Source organism: Embiotoca jacksoni, unplaced genomic scaffold (assembly GCF_022577435.1).
Source record: "Embiotoca jacksoni isolate LCO1_2020_lvr unplaced genomic scaffold, fEmbJac1.0.p SCAF_2, whole genome shotgun sequence".
In the NCBI taxonomy this organism is placed as follows: domain Eukaryota; kingdom Metazoa; phylum Chordata; class Actinopteri; family Embiotocidae; genus Embiotoca; species Embiotoca jacksoni.
The window spans coordinates 16,217,328-16,236,183 of NW_027185340.1; the positions used below are offsets into that span (position 1 = coordinate 16,217,328).

At 39.2% G+C, this 18,856-nt stretch overlaps 2 protein-coding genes across 3 annotated transcripts in view; one reads left to right on the forward strand and one right to left on the reverse strand.

The window, feature by feature from the left end:
• The window catches only part of tmem163a (transmembrane protein 163a), a 62,708-nt gene extending 49,742 nt beyond the window's left edge, over positions 1–12,966 (reverse strand). The window contains 2 exon segments of the mRNA XM_069154768.1: positions 4,784–4,903; positions 12,435–12,966. Coding sequence (XP_069010869.1) covers positions 4,784–4,903; positions 12,435–12,636 — 322 coding nt within the window. The 5' untranslated portion in view covers positions 12,637–12,966.
• A 772-nt stretch (positions 12,967–13,738) lies between these two features.
• On the forward strand, positions 13,739–18,802 carry acmsd (aminocarboxymuconate semialdehyde decarboxylase). 2 transcript variants are annotated; one of them, XM_069154773.1, is made up of 10 exons: positions 13,739–13,866; positions 15,216–15,260; positions 15,817–15,913; positions 16,024–16,073; positions 16,317–16,553; positions 16,720–16,813; positions 17,306–17,401; positions 17,564–17,736; positions 18,027–18,125; positions 18,464–18,802. In XM_069154773.1, the coding sequence occupies exons 1-10, from the start codon at positions 13,810–13,812 to the stop codon at positions 18,524–18,526; spliced, it is 1,011 nt and encodes a 336-aa protein (XP_069010874.1). In that variant the 5' UTR covers positions 13,739–13,809; the 3' UTR covers positions 18,527–18,802. The 2 variants fall into 2 exon arrangements, with proteins under 2 accessions (XP_069010874.1, XP_069010875.1); XM_069154774.1 differs by lacking the exons at positions 13,739–13,866; positions 16,024–16,073 and having other exon boundaries at positions 15,217–15,260.
• Positions 18,803–18,856: the final 54 nt, after the last annotated feature.

The window sequence follows — 18,856 nt, forward strand, 5'->3', positions numbered from 1 at the left end:
TGCATATCTTAGGTTGGGATTTCTAATAACAAACACTGAAATGATGAAAAAACGGTGTTGAAATTGTGCAATTGTAGATCACCACACAGAGAGAGCAAGTGCTTCAGTGCCACAAAGCTAAAATGAACTACAATGTAAGGAAATGAGTTTCTTCTATTTAATTTATCTGCGTTTCTGCTCCCCACTGAGGAAGTCAAAATTGGGGCTGAGGAGCATAAAATAAAACCTTTTCGTTTTTATTTTACATATAGCTGGGTGTCTGTTATAATCGTGCATCACAGTTCAAATTCACAGTTTCACCAGCATTTTAACTCGATGTGAGCGGTTTAATACTCAGACAACAGTACTGAAATTTCTCATTTGTCATGTGAAGCATCAGTAGTGAAGCAATGTATTTATGGGTGGCCTCCATTTTGTTTGCACAAGTACACATGAACACACACACACACATCCCTGCCAATGATTCCACTCATCTGCAAGTACTAATACAGGAAACAATGCAGGTTTAAAAATGATCAAAAAGCTGGCTTTGCAAATGTTTTATGTGGAAGGAAATGCATCTTACAATGCTTTAATGATGCTTAAATTGTATAATTATAATAATGACATTATTAATAAGTTACTCCCAGGCCAGAAGATGCTGTTTTATCATATTTTCATATCTGCTGTAACAGTTTTCAATGTAGAATACATTAAGGCTTAATTATAGTTAGATTGATGCGACTACCAAACAAGTACCAGTTAGATTCAGTTATTTCTATCATCACTGTTCTAATCAGATGTTGATACAAATCTGCTCGAGGTTTCAACAGGTCTGTTATTGCGATGTATGAAAATTTGGATTGTACAATGCTGGCATGAAAAATTCATCTAATATTGTTTTGGGACTAACATTTAGTGTCTTTTTAGATTAAACAACAGAAATGATCACGCATTTCTGGCATCTGCTGCAGAATTATTTTTTTTGTTAATAACAATTATTTTTATTTAATTCATCCACGTAGGCAATTCAAATTATTTTTTTTGTTTTTCTCAAATGATGAATATTTTATTTTGACCAAAGTTATCATCTATTTCATTTATTTAGAAATGGACTATAAAGATCCTTGTCTGTGTATGTTACAATACATCCAGGAAATGTTTTGCCATCTTCTGGTTTCCTGCGTTTTTCATTCACAAAGTCCATTTAATGATTCCGTCAAACTCAGCTGGAGAGCTTACAGCTAACCATACAGCACAATAACATACGTACCTACACCTCCCTCTTGAAGTGTGGTCCCTGCTCACTCTGAGCTCTGAGCCTGATATGTCTGATAAAGCCTCAAAGAGTCGTGCCACTATCACAGGTGAATTGCGAGCCACAAAAAGACTGCTTCATAGGAAAGGTTGGGAATTAACACAGCGTAGCCATTCATGACCGAGACATTCAGGAGTCAATACAATTGGAAGTGGAGCAGAAGAGAAACCCTCATCCCTTCTAAATGTTAAAATACTGCTAAAGGTCAGAGACGGGCAGAGGATCTTTGCAGATTTCCTCAGAGAGAAAAAAAGGGAGCCGAAGAAGAAGAAAAAGCGTAAAGGGAAAGAGCAGAAGCAAAACAGGTTGTCAGAAACAAGGTGAAAGATATACAAGTGAATGAAGGAAGCATGAAGAAAACTCGTAAAAGCTATGCACATTACTCGATACAGATTGATAGATTTAAACAGTCTTTTGACTTTTCCAGCATATTAGAACAGAGGGAAAATAAAGGGGGAGAGGAGCGAAAGAAGAGAAGACGTAAAGAAAGTGGAGAATAAGGAAATAAGCTGAGGAGATATAGAAGATAAAAGATGGTGAAACTGAAAGATGAAAAACTAGGCCACCAGCAGGAGGAAGCGGCATGCCGGTGTTCTTTAAAGTTGAGCCATTAAATCCCCGATGCTGCCTGCCAGGACTCATCCTGCTCTGTCCTGCCTCAGCCCCCTGGTGCCATCGTACCTTTCAGAGCTTCACTCCCCCTTATCCATCCGTATCTCACCCTCTCTACTCTCCTTCACTGTACTTTTTATATGTCTACAGATCCTCTGCCTTTCTGTCCTTTAAAGCCATGTGGCAAAAGACGAAGGAGGCGTTCCATTCATATTTTATTTCCTAACCCAGTGCCCCCGACTCGTCCTCCCGGGGCTGCAGTTATGACTGGCGGAGGAGAGCTCGTCTACACTTTCCTGCGACTCATCCCTCCGTTCTCTTCTTCTTTCGTCTCCCAGTGGCCAGCCTCTCTCCGTCTCCCCTCAGTTTCAGCCGATCATATTTTTGTAGGTCATCGTGTTCTTCTGCTAAAGTCTCTCTGTGCTCACAGTCTGACAATGTTCATAAGTACAAACACGAGGAAAAACATTCTACATTTCCCCACTCTGTGCGGCCTCTTTTCATTCATCCTCACAGTGGTTTCACTCAACGAGAATGAAGAATATAAAATAACAACGGGAATGCCATTAACTAAAGGTTATCCATCATTTGAGAGATGTGGTAATTAATGCCAGCATTCACATCACTGTTTCACTTCAGTTTCATTTGAAGAACTTGTGTGTCTAATATTTCCATTCAAATATTTCTAACTTAAACATGTTAACATTTAATGCTTATTCCTGTGTGGCTGACTGAATGCACAATAAGTCTGACACCTGCACTGTTTTTAACTAATTAGAAATCAGTTTGCTTTAATTATGTGTTTGTTATGACATAAATAACTATATAAGAAAACTCCTTTACATATGGATGGAACTTTTAGGGGAGTTTTTTTAAGGATTACTGCTGACTCTATGGCATCCAGTGTAATGGCATTTCTTCAAATTAAAGTGGAGTCTTGTTAGATTGTTTAAAGGGCTCTTGGCCAGGTTGGTTCAAATCCTTGGACCTGTTTGGAAAATGTGTGTATAAGAACTTCTCTTATGTCAAATCTCCTTTAAGCACTTTAACTTCAATCGCTTTCTTTTGTAGTTTCACTTGAATCCAGGCAGATACATTGCTTTAAAAAAAAAAAAGAAAGAAAGAAAAAAATGCTTCATCAGCACAAAACGGACAAGACAAAAGGGTTTGAATAGATTTGGAAGCATTGTGACTTGAAACTAATGCTTAGCCAGGATGACAAAGCAGCATCTCCTTTTGCACTCCACACAGTGCTGTACATGTCACACATACTGTTGCACATCATAAGACAAGTTGTAACGATTGCTACATTCTGTCATGATGTCAGAAGGATCCCTGTGGTACACAATATGTACTCTGAAAAACACCCAAAAAGAAAAACCAAGAGGATGAAACAGAATTTAAAAAGGAACTTCTTTCTTTCCTTAAAATGAAATGGGATGCTGACAAGTTTATTTTAGACTGAAGAATGTTCTTATGCTTGTTGTTATAAGTCGAGTTTAACAGTATCAACAAACCTACTCCTAATTAATTAAAAGTGTTTAAGAAATGATAGCCAATACATCAACAACTACATTCAATCTGATATCTTTAGTTGTATTGTACATGTTATATTAACCGTCAGGAATCAGTTGCTACATAAGCGCAGAGAGCTTGAAAGCATAAAATTGTTGCAGATGGATTAATAACCGACGTGACTGTGACTGAAAGAACAAGCCTAAGCCAGCATTTTGTGGAGTTTATCATGAGGGTATAGAGTTTTGAACGTATGAGATTAAAGCCTCAACCTGAAAGTAAAACATACAATTTCTCAGCATCTCCTATCTTCTTCTGACACGTTTTGGAAACCTTTATTATTTTATCTGTTGAGTAAGATATGTTACTAAAATAGTTTTGAAATGCTCCAAAGTACATATCTTACAAAACACATCTGATAAATCAATAGTGCTTCTTTGTTGTGCAATATTTAAGGTACCAAACCAAATTCTGTGAAAACAAAGTATAAATCTGCAGCACCACTTAACCGCAGCACAGATCAACTTTGAAAATAATTGCCGTGTGACATTCATTCGCTTCTCTCAACAGCTGACCTTCATCGATGTGGGTAAAAGGCACATGCTCTCAGTCGTTATACACTCATGATATGTTAATTTGAAATTAGTGACAGATTACGGGCGCATTGCTTCAATTCTCAACACGCTCATAACTCAAAGAGGTCGCAAATATACAACACGCATACAAAGTGTCTTTGAAGAGTCTCAGTCAGCCAGACAATGGTGTTTCTCAGTATTGTCTGATGGCAACTGGACTTTCCACTAATGCATACAAGCTATGGAATCAATGTGTTTTTTTCACGGGCTGTTTTATAAGTAACATCTTTCCTCTTCACATAAAGGCTCAAAACATCAAGTCAAATAAACTTCAGCATTTAAAATTAGCAAATTCTACGCTAACACCTTCAATCTAACAAATTTGCGTGTTTTCAACCTGCAGATATAAAACTTCAAAGTCTAATTTAAATGTTTTTTTACTGTTACATCAAAAGTAGCAATTGTGACCTTTGACCTAAAATAACAAATAATGCAAACACAAAATATTGCGACTGTTTTCACCTTCGTAAAAAAACGAAATAACTCAAACCTCTAGCATCCTTTACGACTCCAAGTTATAAAGGTTTGTAAAACTTATTACGCGTTTGCAACATTACTAGAACGGACGTTTACATGACAACATTTCCTCTTAGTCAATAGGGAAGTGACAAAAAACAACCACAGTGTTCTAACGACCGATCTGATAATCTACCACAGTCAGTCACCTCGTGGCAGTGTACAGGCACATTTTGAATGCTTAAAAATGAGTGTGTTAAATGCTTACTGAAAGCTGCCACAGCCAGTATAAGTGTGACCACGATGGAGATCCAAGAGACCCAGAGTGCCTTCTTCCTGTAGCTCTGTGCCTCGTGGGGCTTCAGGCGCATGCTGCTCTCAAGGAGACCTGCAGTGAAACATATAAACTCCGTTACAAGGACATATTCCACTTTTCTTTTTGTCTGTGTTTTGTAAAGTTCATTGGATGTAAAGTTGTATTGTGTGATCACATCAGGCAGCCAGACATAATGTAAGCAGTCATTTGAGCTTTCACTTAAAAGGGAATTAAACTCTTTTCGACCTTAAATAATCAATAAAGTTGTATTGACTAACAAAAGGTACAAGATTGTGAATGAATTTCTGAGCCCCACAGATCTTTGCTCTAAGTAACAGTGAGCTAAGAACTCTGTTGCACATACTAAAACTTATATAAATTCAACATATTTTAAAGAGAGTCCTTTGTTCTTGACTATTATAGCCTTGTTAAGACTGGCAGCCTAAATCCGTATTCTGTCATATTCTGATTTTCTTTAAACTCTGGACGGCAAAAAAAATTAAAATAAACCACATGAAATGGGGAACTATATTTGTGGTTTGAAATGCGATTGCACTCAAGATTTCTACAGATGCTTCTCAGTCCAGATGCTGTGGTGGCTCAACGCGACACACAATGCCGACATCATGACTGAGCAGAATCTATGCTACCATTAGCAGAGTACCAACAGTTGATTTTGGTGCTGTGGAGGATATGGAGAACCAGCCAGCAAAATAAATTGTATGCTGGTACTAAGACAAAGCCTTCAATATAATGGACAAGTCAATGTGGCTAATGGTTACTGTAATATCTGGTCATGTGAAACAATATACCGCATACAAAACTGACCAAAAAAAATAAGAAAAGAAAAGATTATATCCATAACACAATATTGTGGAATTTCCGTGAGACTCGTGTTTTTAAATTGAACAACATTTAGGGTATTGTTCAAAGAGCATTTTCAAAGTACAAATTTCAAGTAGAAAAACATCTGACCCACGGACAAATGGAGCACAGAAAAGTTTTGTTGGTGTACCGGTTATATCGACTCGACTGTGAGAGGCCCAGCAGACTCATCAACGAGTAATTATTGCTGTTTTGAACATTAATTAACCCTCCATACCCCCCCATACATCCTTCTTGTTAAATAATACTCATCAACTTTCAAGAGAGCACAGAGGCCATTTTGAATTCACACTGAGGGACACAAAACATTGTGTAGTGCCTGGAAACCCTTGTTATAATGAATATTCAAGGTCGTGGGTGAAGCACAGCTCCGGGACAGCTTCTGAAGTTCAACTCTCTTCACCAGCCTTCACAGACTTGAAGAGAACTCCAAGAGGAGCCCCGATATATCGCTACCACTCCATCGTGAGCACTCACGACTACACGGGAATAAAGTATTCCCTCACAGCCATACAAAATGATTAGATAACAATCAAAATGAAAAAGTCCATATTAATAAGTCAAGCATTGTATAAATAATTTGACACAAATTGCCAACTGTACAATTTCATTTGAGAACAAGGAAAGCATTTGTTTAACCACCCAAACAGTCAAAACAGAGCTGGTGTTGAAGCAGAATATCCCTGAGTCTCAGCCCTGCTGTTGTGTGAGAAGACTTTGCCTGAAGTCACAGACAAAACAGCCCCGATTCTGAACCGCCTCGAGCTCTTTCATTGTCATGAAATATGAGGATGGCTCTGCAGATTCATGCATTATTCATAATCCTGAACTTTTACATCCTAAAGACATTTTAATGCTGTTGGTTGTCATTCTATCCTAGTAATTTATGTCGAAGACGCTCATGGTTGCAACAAAAACAAGGAGATAATGGGATCTAATGAAGGGGAAAACAAAACCTCTGACCCCACTGAAACAAATGATTGGAATAAAATTCAGCGCTCATTGTTTGGAAGGTACTTTCAAAACCTAATTTAGGTGTAGTTTACAAAGTTTGCCAATAAAAGCCTGGAAACTGAATCTGTACAAGTAGGACATTTTACATTGAATTTTGACTCCTTAACAATATAACATTTGTGACTAAATCTGTTCAGTTTCAGGAGTTTAAATGTGTTTTGGGGACTTCTTTCGTGTTACTCCTTTCTCTCACTGGCAGATAAGAACAATTGAAGGAGCTGAAAATGTGTTTTTGCACTCGGGTGCTGAGTGATACTCAGTTCGTGTGTGATAAAAAAACATTTACAAAAACTTAAAAATGGTTCCACAGAGTAAACCACCTCCTCTGCTGTGCTTTCTCCATTTTTAAAGTCAACTGAATGTCTGGGAATATTTCTGAAAATATTTATTTTCTGTTTCTTATTGGAAATCTCCCCAATAATGGGTAGTTTTGTTGTAAATATGTATTCCTAAATTTGTAAATTGTCAATATGACACATTGGTTGATCTGCAGGAAACCGGAAATCTGACTGCATATCCACCCAAACTCACATCAGCTCTTAAAAGCTAATCAATATTAGTCTGAGTTCTGACACCTGATTAAAAAACATTAAACCTTAAAAACATATCAAAAAGCAATTTGCCTGAACTTACACGCTGAAAACGTTCACTGTAACTGGCAACACAACTCTGACCTTTAAGTGTGTGCGTGTGTGTGTGTATGCGTCACAAAAGAGAATCATTCCAGAAACCACTGCTGATAGAGAGCTGATAAAGTCATGATTGTTTCATAAAGCAGAAAAGCTTTTATCTTGCTTCTTACCAAGCACAACTTTAACAGTTAAAAGAGAACTACATTACATTAGTGTCACACTTCCATGCATTTGGGCCTCAAAAATCAAACAGATTGTAAAAGAATTGTAGAAATCAGAGCAGCAAAAGCTGAGCTATCCTGACTTTTAGTCTATTTTCTGTCATATATATAATGTACAGCATCAAATGTTCATATCAATGATGGCCAAAGTTTAAAATAATGACTGAACGTATGTAACTTTAATTCCTTTGAGAGAAAAAGCTCAGGATTCAGACTGCTCTGAACATTCGGTCTGCGATGACAATGATATTAACTCGGCAGATTTCTTTATACGGTCACCTGCTCCAGACACAGCCTGCCGTGGAGTATAGACATGCACCCACCCACTCACTCACTCACTCACTCTAACACCAAAGGTAATTATGCTCAAGAGATTTTATTGCAATGCCAAAAGTCTGTCAAACTGGTCAACCTTATATATAGAAAAAAAGTTGAGGAAAAAGTCAGAAAGACTAAAACTGCCACAATGTTCCACAATAAACAGGTAATGACAACAACTTAGTAACAAGCATAAGCTGCTCAAAGATTACAGCAGTACAATCCTGCGTGTGTTTGTGCTGTCTACTCCAATATTTCAGATCCGATTTGGCCTCAAACATGCATGGTTTGATTTGAGAATGAGAAAGTATCTGTTAGTGGGGTCAGGTTGCATCAGTAAGAGGAAAGGTTACTTTAAAGTCTACACTGCTGTGATTGGTTGTCTTAGTGTCAATCAATGAGTCCCGAACCTTGTCCCTAACCCTAACCCAACCCTCCCACAACGTAACAACCAATTACAGGCAGAACGTCCCTCCAGCTGATCCAATCCAGTACCAGTCAAGTCACAAGTGCAAAATAAAAACAAAAAAACCTGGAAACAAGCATGATAAGTCTCCTTGAATATGGACCAAGCTCCAAAATAATCATACATTAACCATTATGCAACCAATACTATGGTTTTTTTAGACCCTCCTTGTCATCAACATCTTTGAGTTTCCACACGCACATTTATAATGCACACAATGTTAAAAGAATTAAATAAAAACATAATGAGAATTTAGAGTCTCCATGCTCGTGCTTCGAGACTTTAAATTCTCAAATTTAGCTTTGTCAGACTTTACAAAACTCCTCCAGTGTCACATTTTACATTTTGCAAATGCCCTGAGGAAAGTTCTTCTCAGTTTTCATAAGATATTTGTGTTTTCAAAGCTCATTGCTGGGGTACTCGTCGTTACATAATATTGCAGTGCAATTTGTCTAAGTTCATTTTGAACTCTTATTGCCCCAATAGTTCAATTATACCAAGTCTATCACCCTTTTCTTGTGCTGCGAGTGACCAGCTCACCTTGCATGCAGTTCTTATTGCTGCCAATTACCACTTTTATTCTGATGTGGGTGTAGACACAGGGAGATGGTGCATCCAGAAGGATGGTGCCGCTACTCGGATATGGTCCCTCAGCAGCTTCCCACCAGTGAACACTGCCAACTGTTCCAAATAATAAACTGCTTGGACTTACTTTGCCCAAATGCTCCAAAAAAAATAAAAAATAAAATAAAATATGCTTTTTCATTAAAAAAAAAAAAGCTTAAGTGTCTTTACTCTTGTGAAGTAAAAGGTCACAGTTCTCATTTGGGGAAAATCAGCCAAATATACTCCAAGACTCTTGTAGCTTTAAAGAGAAAACTTTTTTTTTATGAAGTCTTCACCTCGGCGTCTTCAGCATGTGTATATTTAGTAGCCTTGCATCAACAATGTAATACTTTCAGTGTTATTCTCATAATGGTTTCCTAAAAATGTGTGACATGAAGGGGAAAACATCACAACAGACCATACGCTTGAAAGAGAAACTCATTCAACATCCAATTGAAGACAATTCTGTTATTCAAGCTGAAACCGATTTGTTTCAAGATACACAATCAAAGAAAATTAAGAAGCTCACATGGCTTGTGCATAAAGGGAGCTATAACATCATCTGGAAGGCTTCAATCAGGGCAAATTAAGTCAACTGTCTCACTGTGCAACTTTGTATGCAAGTGTGCTCTTTGTGTACTTTTACTTGCTTCAGTTTTTAGGGTGAAGGGTTAGTTTAGGGTCAGTTTAAGGTTAAGGTTATGTTTTGGTTCAAGGAAGTCTCCAGGAAATGAATCTAAGTTCATGAAATGCTTGTTTGTGTATACAGTCTTCTTGGAAAATGTTTGGTACAGTTTGTAAGGGTGAGAATCACATGGCCTAATTTATAGAGCTTCAATGATGCACTTCAATGTGCATTATTTAAAACAAAATGAATCGGGAGAAATAAAATGTATCATATTACCTAATTGCAAGACACTTATTTTACAACCTGATCAAACTGTTAAATAGGGTTGGAGTTGCTGCAGTGATTTTCTATGGATATTATTTCCCAGCTTAGAAATGGTCAAATCACTTAAGTGAGAGACATTTTCCAAACACACACCCTTTTGACAGGCAAACAAAGCCACTATACAATTGTTCAGAACTGAATATTGACAAAGATTACCCAAACAATTTATACCTATTCAACAGTATACATAGCAGCATAAAACCTCACTTAAAAAAAAAAAAAAAAATTAAAAAAGAAAATTAACATGAATGCACATTTAGCCCCAAATAAAGGCTACTCAAAAAGCATTGACAAATAAATAATACTTGGTGTTAGAACTGGGATGTTCAACTCTAAAGACAAACTTTGTTAAAAGCTAAACTAGCAAACTAGCGTGTGTGCATGTGCGTGTGTGTCTCAGAGGGGGGAAGTGAGGCAGCATGTTAAATCACTCTGCTCACATGATCCTTCACTGGGGGATCAGACAGAAGGCATGTGCTCAACATCTCGTACATCTCTCTGACTCATTCACTCACACGCGTGTGTGTGTGTGTGTGTGTGTGTGTGTGTGTGTGTGTGTGTGTGTGTGTGTGTGTGTGTCCTGACACTTGTCTCTATCACACCTTTCTTTTCCAAAAATAATCAACATCAGGCATGTGGCTTAAAAGGCTGATAACATGTGCAAAAGGAAATGCATTGGTGAATATATTCTTTGGGGGCATGTGAGCTGAAGAGATAAATTCATTAAGCTTTTGAAAAATCCGAAAGCCTACTTCAAACCTTTACTATTTATTAACTGGAGTTCAATCCGAGGTCACCATTTCACGTAATATGTTACGTTAGTGCTTATAAAGCCTTTTATATCTCTGCAAGTAATGACCTTTATTTACATCACCTCAGCGGCCAACACCAGCAGAGCAATATAATGCATTACATACATTTAAAGGGATACTCCACCAATTTATTATCCTATAGCTCCTTCATTAATGGCAGTAGGGTGAAGAAGTTCTAGAGCTACAAAGTCTGCATAGGGAGGAGGTTGGGGTGGATGGATGGGTGAACAAAACATTACAAGCTTCATCACCCAGAAGACAACTCTTCCTTTCTCTGTTTAAACATAAAATCAATGTTTCTTTTACCCAAGGCTGTTCCATAACCTTAACCGCATGTTGGTTATTAGCTATTTTAACAAAGGTCCTCTACTTTTACCCAAAAACAAAACCTGAGCTAGTTGTTCTTGTGCCTAGACCTAACCACAGTGGAAAAATATTGGCATATTACATCCCTAATTCTCTCTCTCTCTCTCTCTCTCTCTCTCTCTCTCTCTCTATATATATATATATATATATATATATATATATATATTTAAAAAAAAAAACTTAAATAATACTACTCAGCCTCTTAAAAAACACTGAACAACATCTATAATGTTAATGTCTATGGTTCTAGAGGTAGTTTGTCAAGCTTGAGAAAGAAACCCCTGCTGATGGCATAGTGATGTCATCAGGGGATCTGACTACAATTATTTTAAAGTCTACAATCAAATTAAAAGTCTTCTTAATAAATTAGAAATCTGCTGACTAAAATGTGTCCTAAAGCCGTTTACAAAATAAAAAATGATTTAACAAGATACAACAAATAACAGAGAGCAGCCAAAAGATGGCGGCTGGCATCTGTCTTTTTTAATCGTTCATTAAGGTATTTTCTTGGGTGGGCATTAGGCAGATAAGTTGACTCCAGATCTTAGAAAATATTCAAAACCAAACATCATTGCAGTTAAAACACCAAATACAGTAACTGTAGATTTCCCTCATTACTCAAGACATTCTCATTCACGTGAGCATAATTAGCAGGATAGGAAGAAACACTGTTTAATTAACATGTTAATTACCTCTTTAAACCAGATCTAGTAAACAGAGGCCTGCATTTTAAAAACCTAAAGGATCGTCTACAACTTAAGCTACAGGCTTTAGGGTTTAATGTATGACTGAGGCACTATTTTTTTTATCCCCTGTGGAATTTTTATATTTCACAAGTTTTATGCATATTAAATAATGAATGCGATTATATAGCAGAAAAATCACAAACGCACACGGGAGCTGAGGCAAATGCACACTTACAGGTTTGTTAGACATGCATGTGACTCCTCTCAGAAACCTGCTGAGAGCAGGCTGAGTCTCTCAGTGCCTCTGGTAGCATGTTTTAAGAAAAAATTAAAAAAAATAATGCCCACAGGCAACTCTGTCCCCACAGGTAATGTAGGCTTTCTTCGTGAAATAAATGAATACATGAATGAATGACTGGCCGTGAGAGCCAAAAGCAATTTTTAAAGCTTTGAACTCAACTTTAGAGTTCCTTGAATATGAATCCTGCTGATGTATGACAATCATAAATTATTCAAAGCAGACTAAAAATACCTCACGGTGAAAAAAAAAAAAAGATACCCACCCTATTTTCGCCGTGGCCGCCCCTAACACGCACACGAACAACTTTTTAAAATACCCAACATCACATAGATATATGAAGTTACCTTCTCCCTCCACACTGTCTGTGATTTTCATCTCCTGGCCCATGGTGAAGGACTCGGGCTCGGTGGGGGTTTTGGCTTGCTGGTGATGGTGGTTGGTGAAGCCATCTGGGGCGCACTGGCCGTTCCGCACCGTGGCCGGGGAGGGATCCACAACAGTCGGGTCTGGGACAGGGTAGGAGTCTTGGGTCATCTGGTCTGTCATTGTTGCTGCGGTTGTTTTGTTTTCAGTCTCAGAGGAAGATGGGGGGGAAAAAAAAGATTCACATCGGTTCGCGAAGTGCAGCAGCCATCCAGCGCGTCCACCGGTGTCGTCTCAGTTGCGCAGGGGGGTTGAAGACAAGAGATGCCGATAAGAGGAGATGGGAGATAAAGGATTTAACTCCCCAACATCGATAGCGAGGCAACTCCCTCTGAGAGAAGTCAAGGCTCTATGAAAATCCCCTGTCCGACTGAGCCAGTTAGACAGTTTAGGGTTAGATCCGGCGATGCGATAAACGGCTGAGATCTGCTGTGAATCTGGCAGGCGGTGCCAGCAAGTTTTTTTTTCCCTCCTCCCCTTCCCTCCTTTTCTCCTCCTCTCATAACTCGGCATCTAATTGCCATACAGAGACACTACATGCAATGCTCAGAGACATCTGTCCTGCAAGCATTTTAGTTTGACATAAAGTTTGAATTCTGCAAAACAGCACATGTAGAGATGTTCAGCGGACGACCATAGCTTGTTTTAAGCAACTTAAAAATGTTATATTGTAAGCCACTACAGATGACCCTATATTTTATTTTCACATGGTTACATTAATTACCCACCAGGTAGCGCCAAAACGCAGGACTGTGCACAGGTGAGGATAAGTTAATGAATTGAAAAAAAAAAAAGGATCAGTTCAGTAGCCTAATATTGGATGGCTAATTATTTTTATGGGCTGTAGGTAAGTGAAATGAACTGCAAAAATGGAAGCCAGCTGTAATCATAATGTGTCTGTACCATCTTGAAAAGTAAACATAGATCTATAAAAAAGAAAAAGAAAAAAAAGAAAAAAAAAAAGCACAAAACTCAAAGTATAATATAGGCAGCCAAAATAAGACTGCTTTCCAACTGTCTGTGTAAATGTAGTTGTATCCCATAATACAACTTAATGGCTCTAAATATCAACATCGATGACGTTAAACACACACACCCCTCCTCCGCCCTCAGACTAATGATTTCACCCTGCTTGTTTTATGGATTAGGTAATAAATGACGAGGGTGTCCCAGCAGCAGCCATTCACCTGCCAGTCATTGGTTCTGTCTGAGGGCGGGGGGTGAGTTTGCCCACAGTTAACGCAGCGTATCTGGCGGCGGCAGACCTCCACGCTTCCAGGAGAGTAAACATTTAGGATGAAGGTTGATATTCACAATCATATTTTACCGAAGGAGTGGCCCGATTTGAAGCAGGTAGGCACTGCCAGATGCCGGCTCTTTAAGGATCTGAGAGGTTTTTATAACAATCTGGAGCCTCAGCGGGAGTAGATCCTCCCAATCTAGACTCCATCTCATTTTGAGTAGTTCAGTGGGTTAAAAAACACACATCTGTCTGTAGCACTTCTGTAGCAGACAGAGCGTAAATTCAGTTCAATGCCCGTAACACAAACTGTATGTCTATGTGAGTTTTTCCAGTGGCGTGATAGCGAGGAGTTTAACAGCTCACTCCATAAATCTGTGCTCTCTGTGGATGGTTAAACTTTAATCAATGACACTGGCCTTGGTCTATCTGTTCCTGCCCTTATGTCTCTGTCACAGGCCTGAGCTAATGATTTCCCACCTTTAGTGCTATACAGGCGACATGGTCTACAGCCAGATGTCTTCACACTCCACAAGATCTCTCTTCATCCTTCTTTCTTTCTTTCCTTCTTTCCTTCTTTCTTTCTTTCTTTCTTTCTTTCTTTCTGTAGTAAAGAAATGTATACTGTACATAGCATGTATATCTCCACCAGGTTTATTTCCATACCATATTCTGACCAGGTCAAAACTTGGAAATCTATCTTTTAGTACAAAAAACAATCATGCGCACACAAAGATTACTTAAAAAGGTCTGTCAACATCAGTCACATTGTGTTTAGTCACGTTTTATAGCTGAGGTCTAAAGAGAGCGAATGAGACCTTTGTAATGTTTTAAACACGTTATCAGATTGAAATCTTGTTTTTAACAAGCCGTTATAAAAGTCAGGGGGGGGAAAAATCATGCAGTATAAGGGAAATAAAACAAGATTTCAAGCTGTTAAAGAACCAGAGAATCTTAAAAATAACATTCAAGTTAGATTCATATCGACTCTACTGTTGAACCAGCATTGATACATTTCTTTTATAAGCAGGCTTTTGCTACTTGAAGAAGGCTGTAAAACCCGTCTTGCATTTTGAGAAGCTGAAGCCTCTCAGCAGCATCAACAGAGTACACAGTACAGCTGATCTGCACGGATATGAAACACAGCGCTCACGTACAGTAGATCATTTGCAGCTTCATTTGTATTCCATAGCATCAGCAGCCTCAAAAGGGATTCACTCCTTTGTTACAGGGAGCTGGAGTGTATAGTCCTAAAGGATGATGACCAAAGCCTCACAGATGGGATCTCACAGGCTGTTTTAGCAGGGCGTGTGCAGGATACCGAGACATGCTCTTGATTACATAGATTCGACATCAAAATCAAATACAACGAATATGTAATCTATTGCACGGTACATGTTGTAAAGTACGAGACATTTCTAAACTGCAGTGTTAGTAATCATGTGTTTTCCCTTTGTTTTAGAGGTATGGATATGATGGGTTTGTCCAGCTTCACCATCACTGCAAGGTGAGTCACTTTTTCCTCGTCTTTTTTCCCCCCTGTATAAACAGTACAGGTAGAGCGTTCTTTGCTGAGCACACAGCAGGTCCCTTCCTGCTGCTCTCCGCCCATGGACCCGTCAGGCTGGTCTTCGCTACGTGAGCAGCTGCAGGTCTCAGTACGGTGCCACTGCATCAGCAGAGTGATTCACTTCAGCCTGGCAGCTGGATAGCCGATGTAACTTTAAGCATCAGTCACTTGGCTGAGCTTTCGGTGGCACTGATGCACACAAACATGAGCCGAGACTTGTGATGAACATTAGACTTAATTCTAATGTGAAACAAGACATAAGAAGACTGAAACCCTCTTGGCAACACGGGTGTGGATTCACACAGATAAGAAAATGTGCAGTAAGAGTCAACTCACTGCTGCCATCGTGTGGTTACACTTTGAAATGTAAATGTTCCAAAAGTCACAAAATCGAATTGGATTGAAAATGAAATCTGCCAGGAATCCAGACTCTACCATGAAAAGACAGTGTTGACTGCAGTCAGTTCAGTTTGGTGTTAATGTTGCGTTTCAGGGTGAAGCACATATGATGAAGGATGGGAAGCTGTTCAGGGTGATACAAGAAAACTGCTGGGATGCAAACGCACGCATACAAGACATGGACAAACACGGTATATATATTTGTATATATATATATATTCACACACGAACAACACAAAAAAAAGTTTTTGGTGTTAAATCTTACTGATACCTAAAACCATTTTCACATCATGTTGTTCAGGAGTTACAGTTCAGGCCCTTTCAACTGTTCCTGTTATGTTCAGTTATTGGGTAAGAGCAAACTACATCAGAGAAAATTTGATTACATTTTTTTGTTTTACTGCGCATCAGATAACTGAGCTCTATCTACCGACTACTATTGCTTCATGGAGAAAATAGTGAATACCACAATCACTTACAAAGTTGACTGCAAACCTGCTAACGATCCTCCACAACATACAGAATATTACCAACATGCATTTGCCTTTTACAGGATAGATATTTACATATTTGAATCTTATTTTCAAATTTCAGGCCAAACCTCATGACACATTGGATCTCTGCATCCTTTTAAATGACGATTTGGCCCAGACGGTGCGTGGCCACCCCAGGAGGTTTGTGGGTCTGGGCACGCTGCCCATGCAGGCCCCCGATTTGGCCGTGATGGAGATGAGGCGCTGTGTGAAGGAGCTCGGCTTCCCTGGGGTGCAGATTGGGTCGCACATCAACAACTGGGACCTCAACGCCCCTGAACTCCACCCCTTCTACGCTGTGAGACACCGCGCTACAACGGCACATTGCTTATATGACAACATCATGATATTGGGGACAGTGTTGCCGACACTGTCTGCACACTTCAGAATTTCATTTGGCACTTAAAGCAAAAAATTTCACATTCACTTAAAACACTGATCGTTCGGTTTTGTCTTCCGTGCAGGCGGCGGAGGAGCTGGGCTGCTCCATATTCGTCCACCCGTGGGACATGCAGACCGATGGGAGGATGGCTAAGTATTGGCTGCCCTGGCTGGTAGGTGAGGGAGATCGAGTAGTAACAGGACATATTGAATATCACGTCGGGCCTAGTCAAAAGAAAGTAAAAACTATTTTCTCATGAAAAAATGATCACTTTGGAGCTCTGTGTTTAATCATCTATACACAGACCAAACCAAAGGGCGAATATAATATCTACGACCTCCTGGCATGATCAGTGAAGCCAAATCAAAACCACATCACTATATTTCTTCATGCGTTCTACCGAGAGGTGTTCCTCGTAGGGGTTTTTTTTTTTCCCCTTTTGACGAAAATATTTTTGTCATTCAAGTAAATCTACACCTCTCTTAATCAGATTTATTCACAATTAAACATTATAATCCTCACGAAGGGAAGATTCACTGCTGGGATTTTGTATTCTTCTTAATGCTGCACCTGTTAGTGAGGATCATGTTATGGCTGACAGGTGTATATGTTTTCTAAAATTCAAGGGCAAAGAAAAGCTTTGTTGTGTTTTTTTTTCTATTTTGAAGGGATGCCGTCTGAGACGACCATGGCCATTTGCTCGATGATATTTGGAGGGATCTTCGAGAGATTTCCTAAGCTGAAAGTGTGCTTTGCTCACGGAGGTACGGAAGACACCAGATTACTATGTTTATGTCACAGCAGATTCAAATCGGCACGAGGCCTTTAACTTTAAACGATTCTTACCTCGTTGCTGGATTTCGGATGAGAGGGGCCGCCGCGTGTTGCCGTCTTGACCGTAGACGCCGTTGCTCATCTGGTTGCAGGTGGCTCTTTCCCCTTCACCGTCGGCAGGCTCGAACACGGCCACAGGGTCCGGCCTGACCTGTGTGCGGTTGACAACAAGATGAGTCCACGGAAATACCTCGGCTCTTTCTACACCGACTCTCTCGTTCACGATCCCGTCGCCCTGAAGCTGCTCGTCGATGTTATCGGAAAAGTGAGCTCGCAGTCGTCATTCATTTGACACAAAGTCGTGACTTACTGGTGCTAAGAAAGGATCCAAACGTTCAGAGGACCCCCAATATTTTGAGCGAGGAGAAAATGAAAATAACACATCGGGACTTATTTCTGGATCACCACTGTGACCTTGGCTTGGATTCAAAAGCCGTTTGCTCGGCTTCTTTCAGCGACTCCGTGCTATTCTGATGCGTCAGGATGTTTTACACCGACACGCAAACTGTTCCAACTTTCACATGTTTAAGTTCACATGTTTTATTCCTCTTCCAGGACAAAGTCATGCTGGGAACAGATTATCCTTTCCCGCTCGGTGAGCTGCAGCCGGGATCGCTGATCGAGTCCATGGACGAGTTTGATGACACACTAAAGGTAATAATATTGACCTCTCCTTCCTTTAAGCAATTCATAGGTAAGCCGTCATAAATGGGCTATCACTCATAGACATGTAGAAAAGGCTTATTAGCGGCAAAGCACAGACAACAAACTGTGTTTAAAAGAAGGTTAGAAGCTTTTCCAAGCTGGAAATAAATGTTTAAAAAAAAAAAAAAAAAAAAAAAAAAAATCTGTCGTTGTTCTAGTTTTCAAATGGAGACAATGTAGTATACATTGATGATTTAAGAAAAAAAAAAAAATATATATATATATATATCTAAACACTAAATATCCAATCCACTATCTAATATGATGTGTGCCCTTTTGTGTTGCAGGATAAATTGCTGGCTGGAAATGCTGTGGAATTTTTGGGACTGAAACGAGAGCAGTTTGTGTAACAAATTTAAAAAAAAAATGAATTGGAGAAATTTTGACTTGTTATTGTAGGAAAAGCACAGGTGTATTATTAATGGTTCAACTCCATTAAATGTCCCAAACCGCGAGTACACAAAGCGGCAACTCGGTAGAATACACCAGTGCTTTTCTTACAATAACAAGTCAAAATGTCTCCTGACTTGACATTATATCAGCTCACATCCTCCTGGACTGTCAGACAGAGTCAATGTTCAAGTTTCTGCAATGTAAACATTAAATTCCTTTTTGAAAGTTAACAAGCGATCACTCTGCGCGCACTTGTACACAAACCCAAACACACGACACAGGAGGCG